This window comes from Siphateles boraxobius, unplaced genomic scaffold, assembly GCF_051911475.1.
Source record: "Siphateles boraxobius isolate OS27281-9 unplaced genomic scaffold, OSU_SipBor_1 111, whole genome shotgun sequence".
Lineage (NCBI taxonomy): Eukaryota > Metazoa > Chordata > Actinopteri > Cypriniformes > Leuciscidae > Siphateles > Siphateles boraxobius.
In genome coordinates, this window is record NW_027508713.1 from 2,202,501 (window position 1) to 2,212,500 (window position 10,000).

General features: G+C 40.2%; 1 protein-coding gene across 2 annotated transcripts in view; it reads right to left on the reverse strand.

The window, feature by feature from the left end:
* The window catches only part of LOC143705483 (calmodulin-regulated spectrin-associated protein 3), a 17,834-nt gene extending 12,172 nt beyond the window's left edge, over window positions 1-5,662 (reverse strand). For both annotated transcript variants that reach the window (XM_077197493.1, XM_077197492.1), the window contains exons 1-3: window positions 5,163-5,662; window positions 1,369-1,610; window positions 691-831 (exon numbers count right to left, since the gene is read on the reverse strand). In XM_077197493.1, coding sequence (XP_077053608.1) covers window positions 691-831; window positions 1,369-1,610; window positions 5,163-5,295 — 516 coding nt within the window. In that variant the 5' untranslated portion in view covers window positions 5,296-5,662. The remainder of the gene's footprint in view (window positions 1-690; window positions 832-1,368; window positions 1,611-5,162) is intronic.
* Between the last annotated feature and the right edge of the window lie 4,338 nt (window positions 5,663-10,000).

The following is a 10,000-nucleotide window of genomic DNA, read 5'->3' on the forward strand; positions in this document are numbered from 1 at the left end:
GAGTTGGTCTCAAAACACAATAAACACTGTCATGTTCTCTAGTGTTCGGATGCTGGTGTTCGGGAACACACTCGTGTGTGTGAGACGCTTCTGGAGGGAATTACACCAAATCATTCTGATCACAGTAATTTATTCTGTGATTTATTCAGTAAATGTGTTTCCATCATAGTATATGTCACGTTTTATCACATTAAAAATATCCACCTCAATAATACGATTTTTAAGGACATTTTTAGAATTTATGCGCATCTCTGCATTTCCATCCGGCATATTTTTATCCCAAAATTCACATAAAAACAGGTGGAGGGAAACACAGGTATTGCCTGTTGTTCCATTTGTGTCGTTTCCCTGTAATGCGTCCAGTTTATGCTCTAAACGTTTCTTTATAAGTTTTTGTAAAGTTTTGTCAAGCCTTTATCTTTCTGTTCTATAAAATGAATCTTTTCAGATCCTAATAGTTGTGTTCACACTGCAGTTGAATCCGGTTTCACTCCACTTCTGTTTGTGGCTTTAGGGTTGTGCTCTCAGTGAACGTTCTGCAATGCATTTTACAGGTTAACAAAAACTTTTCGTTTTTGTCAAGCCTTTATCTTTCTGTTCTATGAAATTAATCTTTTCAGATCCTAATAGTTGTGTTCACACTGCAGTTGAATCCAGTTTCACTCCACTTCTGTTTGTGGCTTTAGGAACCTTGTTGATCCAGAAGAGCAGAGCGTTCTCCCAGCTCTTGTCGGCCCCGAACTGATCCGTGTCCTTCGACATCTTGACCCGAGCCACCGTTTCCATGGCGCTCAGTGACATCAGCGCATCAATCACGGCCAGGTGGGCCCCCTGCAACCAATCAGAGAACAGACACGCATTCGTCAACCAATCGAATTACACGCTTTGATTTTCTCACATTTTTAGAGTGAAACATGTTTTTGAAAATATTGGTGAAAATTTCAAATAGTATCTGTGCACATTCTTAATAACAATAAACGTAAAATTCTGTAACTTCTTTTACGTTGACTTTTTAAAACTTTTTTCAATCCAGCAATAATCTACCAAGTGTCGTCTTTGAAAAGAGATCAAACTTCAGTCTGTCGCTCTAAAGTATTCAAGATTTACCGTTTAATAGGAAATGTAATTTTCAAGTCTATGCTCAAAAAGTGAACAAATAGATTATAAATACAGCGTAAATATAATTTAGTACCATAAAATCCCCTAAAAATACAAAATATTAAAAAAAAACAATATTGGACTAAAATCTAGTTCATTCATTTCACTGAAATTAAAAAATAAAAATTGGTCATTTTTAACCAACACATGATGAGCACCAGAGGCTAAAGCCAGGCAGCGACAATTAGTGAACGAGTGAACGAGTGTCACCATGTCGAGGGGTGTGTGGCTCAGCTGCGCGGCGGTGACCGGCTCCTGCCGGTGTGTGTGTAGCGGGATCAGTGCATAGCGGTCGAGCAGCTGCAGGAGAGAGTCGTGGCCTGTAGGGGGCGCTGTGACACCGGCCAGAGCGGATGAGTAGAACACACTGCAGTACAGATCCGCAGACAGCAGGAGGCGCTCTACAGCGGGACACACTCCTCCGTCCTGATCGAGCCCCGCGGGAGCACTCTCTACACACACACACACACACACACACACACACACACACATGAGAAACACCGAGCGGATGAGTAGAACACACTGCAGTACAGATCCGCAGACAGCAGGAGGCGCTCTACAGCGGGACACACTCCTCCGTCCTGATCGAGCCTCGCGGGAGCACTCTCTACACACACACACACACACACACACACACACACACACATGAGAAACACAGAGCGGATGAGGAGAACACACTGCAGTACAGATCCGCAGACAGCAGGAGGCGCTCTACAGCGGGACACACTCCTCCGTCCTGATCGAGCCTCGCGGGAGCACTCTCTACAAACACACACACACACACACACACACATGAGAAACACAGAGCGGATGAGTAGAACACACTGCAGTACAGATCCGCAGACAGCAGGAGGCGCTCTACAGCGGGACACACTCCTCCGTCCTGATCGAGCCTCGCGGGAGCACTCTCTACACACACACACACACACACACACACATGAGAAACACAGAGCGGATGAGTAGAACACACTGCAGTACAGATCCGCAGACAGCAGGAGGCGCTCTACAGCGGGACACACTCCTCCGTCCTGATCGAGCCTCGCGGGAGCACTCTCTACACACACACACACACACACACACACACATGAGAAACACAGAGCGGATGAGTAGAACACACTGCAGTACAGATCCGCAGACAGCAGGAGGCGCTCTACAGCGGGACACACTCCTCCGTCCTGATCGAGCCCCGCGGGAGCACTCTCTACACACACACACACACACACATGAGAAACACAGAGCGGATGAGGAGAACACACTGCAGTACAGATCCGCGGACAGCAGGAGGCGCTCTACAGCGGGACACACTCCTCCAACCTGATCGATCCAGTAGCACCTCAATGCAGTACATGAGATCCACGGGGAGGAGTCGTATCAAGATCCAAGGGGTGGAGATGGGTAGGTTTAGGGGTGGGTTTAGGGATAAGGGGCGGAGATGGGTAGGTTTAGGAGTGGGTTTAGGGAATAGGGGCGGGTTTAGGGATTAGGGGGCGGAGATGGGTAGGATTAGGGGTGGGTTTAGGGATAAGGGGGCGGAGATGGGTAGGTTTAGGGGTGGGTTTAGGGATAAGGGGGCGGAGATGGGTAGGTTTAGGGGTGGGTTTAGGGATAAGGGGGCGGAGATGGGTAGGTTTAGGGGTGGGTTTAGGGAGTAGGGGTGGGTTTAGGGATTAGGGGGCGGAGATGGGTAGGATTAGGGGTGGGTTTAGGGATAAGGGGGCGGAGATGGGTAGGTTTAGGGGTGGGTTTAGGGATAAGGGGCGGAGATGGGTAGGTTTAGGAGTGAGTTTAGGGAGTAGGGGAGGGTTTAGGGATTAGGGGGCGGAGATGGGTAGGATTAGGGGTGGGTTTAGGGATAAGGGGGCGGAGATGGGTAGGTTTAGGGGTGGGTTTAGGGATAAGGGGGCGGAGATGGGTAGGTTTAGGGGTGGGTTTAGGGAGTAGGGGTGGGTTTAGGGATTAGGGGGCGGAGATGGGTAGGATTAGGGGTGGGTTTAGGGATAAGGGGGCGGAGATGGGTAGGTTTAGGGGTGGGTTTAGGGATTAGGGGTGGGTTTAGGGAGTAGGGGTGGGTTTAGGGATAAGGGGGCGGAGATGGGTAGGTTTAGGGGTGGGTTTAGGGATAAGGGGCGGAGATGGGTAGGTTTAGGAGTGGGTTTAGGGAATTGGGGCGGATATGGCTCGGATTAGGGGTGGGTTTAGGGATAAGGGGCGGAGATGGGTAGGTTTAGGACTGAGTTTAGGGAGTAGGGGTGGGTTTAGGGATTAGGGGGCGGAGATGGGTAGGATTAGGGGTGGGTTTAGGGAATAGGGGCGGAGATGGCTCGGATTAGGGGTGGGATTAGGGATAAGGGGCGGAGATGGGTAGGTTTAGGAGTGGGTTTAGGGAATGGGGCGGAGATGGCTCGGATTAGGGGTGGGTTTAGGGATAAGGGGGCGGAGATGGGTAGGTTTAGGTATATGTAAGGTGGGAGGAGTTGGATCTGGATCCGACTCCTCCCCGTGGATTTCATGTTCTGCAGTGAGAACCATCTCGATCGAGCCCTGCGGGAGCACTCTCTCCACACACACACACACACACACACACACCTGAAGGGGGTTTATTCTGAGATAACAACAGGCTTGGATGTACATTATCATGCTTATTACACGGATACTGGCCACAGAAGTAAATAATTAGACACGAAGAAAACCCCTTCCTAGCGAGTGTATGAGCCTGTGTTTCTGTTCTCAAAGGTGTTATCTAAGAATAACACACCACTGGATGACGCGATTGACCAATCAGAATCAAGTATTCCACAGAGCCGTGTAATAACTGAAGATGAACACACTCTATCGCAGATAAACAACGATGAAGGACTTATAATCTTATGGCGTAGAGCAGAGGACAGAACGCTGGACATACACTCAACACAGGCTCTGGAGATGCTTTGTTCAACACACACACACTGATACACACACACACACTGACACACACACACACACACACACAGTGTGTCTCTGGAGATGCTGTATTTGTTCAACAGCGCAACAGAGAGACCATGATGAACTCAGATGATCTGCGCGCGAGTGCGTGTGTGTGTGTGTGTGTGTGATGAGCCATCAGAGAGAGACAGAGTTCATGACCAGAGTTTCTCTCACGCAAACCCTGCTACACACACACTGATACATACACACTGACACACACAAACTTATACACATACTGACATACTGTGTGTGTGTGTGTGTGTGTGTGTGTGTGTGTGTGTGTGTGTGTGTGTGTGTGTGTGTGTGTTCAGTGGTCTATATACTAACATCACTAGAGCTTCCTGACCCACATCCGCTTCAGTAAGAGCTGCAATGCTCTCAGTGTTTACTGTTCAGGACAGAGTTCTGGGTCACTGAATAAACCCTGATGTTGATCATCCTGAAGGGGTTTATTCTGATAATGACGGACTGAATGCACATACCACATAAATATGGACATGAATATTGATTTGAGTCTAAATTATTGTACTAAGAGAGAAGAAAGGGAGTGTGAAGCATACAATACTGACCAAAGAATGACGTGTAATAATAGGCTTTATTATTAACACACATGAATGATATTCTTTAAATATGAATGCATTGCAGTAAACCTCATGCACACGCGAAACGCACCGGGCCGCTTCAGACAATGACGCTCTGAAACTCCTGTTACGAGCGCGCGTGCACGTGTAAAAACAAAGACACTCCCATGTGAGTTAATATTTGGGGTTCGCTGCGATTGTGTCATACTGAAGTGTGTTAGAGCTGCGGCTTCATTACATTTATATATGATCAACCGTTAAAGCCGCGGTGACGCCCTCATCACACACACACACACACACACACACACACACACACACACACACACACACACACACACACAGGCCCTCTGCCTCTGTTAAACCAGCTGTGGGAGCGCGCGCGGATGCTGAACGATGGTGCTGATGCTGCGGACGCACACACACACACACACACACACACACACACACACTGAGGTTTACCTTCAGGTCCGCGGCTCCGACTCAGGATCCAGCTCACACTGGCCCGGGTCTTGGCTCGGGTGGGGTCGTACCGGTCCAGTGGACAGAGGTCCGGTACCGGCGCGCTCTTCTTCACCGCGGACGCGTCCATCATGCGCGACGCGGCGCGAGAACGCGTTACCGGAGACGAGATCAAATGACGAGCGAAAACGCTAGTCTTACAGTGTCATTCTTCCTTCTAATGTCCGTGTCACCGAGAGATCCGCATCCCGGAGCCGCCCATCACCCCCGTGCCCCGCGCGCGTCAGGTGTCCTGCTGCAGCTGTCAATCAAACCCGCCGCGGCCAATCACACGCAAGGGGGGCGGAGCAACAGAAGAATGGAGAGAGAGAGAGAGAGAGAGAGAGAGAGAGAGAGAGAGAGAACTAAATAAAAACGAAAGAAAGAGAAGGAAAGAACTAAAGAAAGAAAACTAAAGAAAGAACTAAAGAAAGAAAGAACTAAAGACAGAAAGAAAGAAAGAGAGAAGGAAAGAACTAAAGAAAATAAAGAAAGAACTAAAGACCGAAAGAAAGAACTAAAGACAGAAAGAAAGAAAGAAAGAAAGAAAGAAAGAAAGAAAGAGAGAAAGAGAAAAGGAAGGAAAAAAAGAAGGAAATAAAGAAAGAAAGAGAAAAGGAAAGAAAGAAAGAATGAATGAAAGAAAGAGAGAAGGAAATAAATATAGAAAGAAAGAATGAAAGAAAGAATGAAAGAAAGAAAAAAGAAAGAAAGAAAGAAAGCGAGAAGGAAAGAAAGAAAGAAGGAAAGAAAGAAAGAGAAAAGGAAAGAAAGAATGAATGTAAGAAAGAGAGAAGGAAATAAATATAGAAAGAAAGAAGGAAAGAAAGAATGAAAGAACTAAAGAAAGAGAGAAGGAAAGAAAGAAAGAAGGAAAGAAAGAAAGAAAGAGAAAAGGAAAGAAAGAAAGAATGAATGTAAGAAAGAGAGAAGGAAATAAATATAGAAAGAAAGAAGGAAAGAAAGAATGAAAGAACTAAAGAAAGAGAGAAGGAAAGAAAGAAAGAAAGAAAGACAGAGAGAAGGAAAGAACTAAAGAAAGAAAGAAAGAGAGAAGGAAAGAAAGAAACAGAGAAGGAAAGAAAGAAAGAACTAAAGACAGAAAGAAAGAAAGAAAGAAAGAAAGAAAGAAAGAAAGAAAGAAAGACAGAGAGAAGGAAAGAACTAAAGAAAGAAAGAAAGAGAGAAGGAAAGAAAGAAAGAACTAAAGACAGAAATAAAGAAAGAAAGAAAGAAAGAGAGAAGGAAAGAAAGAAAGAACTAAAGACAGAAAGAAAGAAAGAAAGAAAGAAAGAAAGAAGGAAAGAACTAAATAAAGAAAGAACTAAAGACAGAAAGAAAGAAAGAAAGAAGGAAAGAAAGAAAGAAAGAAAGAAAGAAAGAAAGAAAGAAAGAAAGAAAGAAGGAAAGAAAGAACTAAAGACAGAAAGAAAGAAAGAAAGAAAGAAAGAAAGAAAGAAAGAAAGAAAGAAAGAACTAAAGACAGAAAGAAAGAAGGAAAGAAAGAACTAAAGAAAGAAAGAAAGAAAGAAAGAAGGAAAGAAAGACAGAAAGACAGAAAGAAAGAAGGAAAGAAAGAAAGAAAGAAGGAAAGAACTAAATAAAGAAAGAACTAAAGACAGAAAGAAAGAAAGAAAGAAAGAAAGAAGGAAAGAAAGAAGGAAAGAACTAAAGACAGAAAGAAAGAAAGAAAGAAAGAAAGAAAGAAAGAAAGAAAGAAAGAAAGAAAGAAGGAAAGAAAGAAGGAAAGAACTAAAGACAGAAAGAAAGAAAGAAAGAAAGAAGGAAAGAAAGAAGGAAAGAACTAAAGACAGAAAGAAAGAAAGAAAGAAAGAAAGAAAGAAGGAAAGAAAGAAGGAAAGAACTAAAGACAGAAAGAAAGAAAGAAAGAAAGAAAGAAGGAAAGAAAGAAAGAACTAAAGACAGAAAGAAAGAAAGAAAGAAAGAAAGAAAGAAAGAAAGAAGGAAAGAAAGAAAGAACTAAAGACAGAAAGAAAGAAAGAAAGAAAGAAAGAAAGAAGGAAAGAAAGAAAGAAAGAACTAAAGACAGAAAGAAAGAAAGAAAGAAAGAAAGAAAGAAAGAAAGAAAGAAAGAAAAAAGAAAGAAAGAAAGAAAGCGAGAAGGAAAGAAAGAAAGAAGGAAAGAAAGAAAGAGAAAAGGAAAGAAAGAAAGAATGAATGTAAGAAAGAGAGAAGGAAATAAATATAGAAAGAAAGAAGGAAAGAAAGAATGAAAGAACTAAAGAAAGAGAGAAGGAAAGAAAGAAAGAAGGAAAGAAAGAAAGAAAGAAAGAGAAAAGGAAAGAAAGAAAGAATGAATGTAAGAAAGAGAGAAGGAAATAAATATAGAAAGAAAGAAGGAAAGAAAGAATGAAAGAACTAAAGAAAGAGAGAAGGAAAGAAAGAAAGAAAGACAGAGAGAAGGAAAGAACTAAAGAAAGAAAGAAAGAGAGAAGGAAAGAAAGAAAGAGAGAAGGAAAGAAAGAAAGAACTAAAGACAGAAAGAAAGAAAGAAAGAAAGACAGAGAGAAGGAAAGAACTAAAGAAAGAAAGAAAGAGAGAAGGAAAGAAAGAAAGAACTAAAGACAGAAATAAAGAAAGAAAGAAAGAAAGAAAGAGAGAAGGAAAGAAAGAAAGAAAGAAAGAAAGAAAGAAAGAAAGAAAGAAAGAAAGAAAGAAAGAAAGAAAGAAAGAAGGAAAGAACTAAATAAAGAAAGAACTAAAGACAGAAAGAAAGAAAGAAAGAAAGAAGGAAAGAAAGAAAGAAAGAGAAAAGGAAAGAAAGAAAGAATGAATGTAAGAAAGAGAGAAGGAAATAAATATAGAAAGAAAGAAGGAAAGAAAGAATGAAAGAACTAAAGAAAGAGAGAAGGAAAGAAAGAAAGAAAGACAGAGAGAAGGAAAGAACTAAAGAAAGAAAGAAAGAGAGAAGGAAAGAAAGAAAGAGAGAAGGAAAGAAAGAAAGAACTAAAGACAGAAAGAAAGAAAGAAAGAAAGACAGAGAGAAGGAAAGAACTAAAGAAAGAAAGAAAGAGAGAAGGAAAGAAAGAAAGAACTAAAGACAGAAATAAAGAAAGAAAGAAAGAAAGAAAGAGAGAAGGAAAGAAAGAAAGAACTAAAGACAGAAAGAAAGAAAGAAAGAAAGAAAGAAAGAAAGAAAGAAAGAAAGAAAGAAAGAAAGAAAGAAAGAAAGAAGGAAAGAACTAAATAAAGAAAGAACTAAAGACAGAAAGAAAGAAAGAAAGAAGGAAAGAAAGAACTAAAGACAGAAAGAAAGAAAGAAAGAAAGAAAGAAGGAAAGAAAGAAAGAAAGAAAGAAAGAAAGAAAGAAAGAAAGAAAGAAGGAAAGAAAGAACTAAAGACAGAAAGAAAGAAAGAAAGAAAGAAAGAAAGAAAGAAAGAACTAAAGACAGAAAGAAAGAAGGAAAGAAAGAACTAAAGACAGAAAGAAAGAAAGAAAGAAAGAAAGAAAGAAAGAAGGAAAGAAGGAAAGAAAGAAAGAACTAAAGACAGAAAGAAAGAAAGAAAGAAAGAAAGAAAGAAAGAAAGAAAGAAAGAAAGAAAGAAAGAAGGAAAGAAAGAAGGAAAGAACTAAATAAAGAAAGAACTAAAGACAGAAAGAAAGAAAGAAAGAAAGAAAGAAAGAAAGAAAGAAAGAAAGAAAGAAGGAAAGAAAGAAAGAAAGAAAGAAAGAAAGAAAGTAAGAAAGAAGGAAAGAAAGAAAGAAATAAAGAACTAAAGACAGAAAGAAAGAAGGAAAGAAAGAAGGAAAGAAAGAAAGAACTAAAGACAGAAAGAAAGAAAGAAAGAAAGAAGGAAAGAACTAAATAAAGAAAGAACTAAAGACAGAAAGAAAGAAAGAAAGAAAGAAAGAAAGAAAGAAAGAAAGAACTAAAGACAGAAAGAAAGAAGGAAAGAAAGAACTAAAGACAGAAAGAAAGAAAGAAAGAAAGAAAGAAGGAAAGAAAGAAAGAAAGAAAGAAAGAACTAAAGACAGAAAGAAAGAAAGAAGGAAAGAAAGAAAGAACTAAAGACAGAAAGAAAGAAAGAAAGAAAGAAAGAAAGAAAGAAAGAAAGAAAGAAGGAAAGAAAGAAGGAAAGAACTAAATAAAGAAAGAACTAAAGACAGAAAGAAAGAAAGAAAGAAAGAAAGAAAGAAAGAAAGAAAGAAAGAAAGAAGGAAAGAAAGAAGGAAAGAACTAAATAAAGAAAGAACTAAAGACAGAAAGAAAGAAAGAAAGAAAGAAAGAAAGAAAGAAAGACAGAAAGAAAGAAGGAAAGAAAGAAGGAAAGAAAGAAAGAACTAAAGACAGAAAGAAAGAAAGAAAGAAAGAAGGAAAGAAAGAAGGAAAGAAAGAAAGAAAGAAAGAAAGTAAGAAAGAAGGAAAGAAAGAAAGAAATAAAGAACTAAAGACAGAAAGAAAGAAGGAAAGAAAGAAGGAAAGAAAGAAAGAACTAAAGACAGAAAGAAGGAAAGAAAGAAAGAAGGAAAGAAAGAAGGAAAGAACTAAATAAAGAAAGAACTAAAGACAGAAAGAAAGAAAGAAAGAAAGAAAGAAAGAAAGAAAGAAAGAAAGAAAGAAAGAAAGAAAGAAAGAAAGAACTAAAGACAGAAAGAAAGAAGGAAAGAAAGAACTAAAGACAGAAAGAAAGAAAGAAAGAAAGAAAGAAAGAAAGAAAGAAGGAAAGAAAGAAAGAAAGAAAGAACTAAAGACAGAAAGAAAGAAAGAAAGAAAGAAAGAAAGAAAGAAAGAAGGAAAGAAAGAACTAAAGACAGAAAGAAAGAAAGAAAGAAAGAA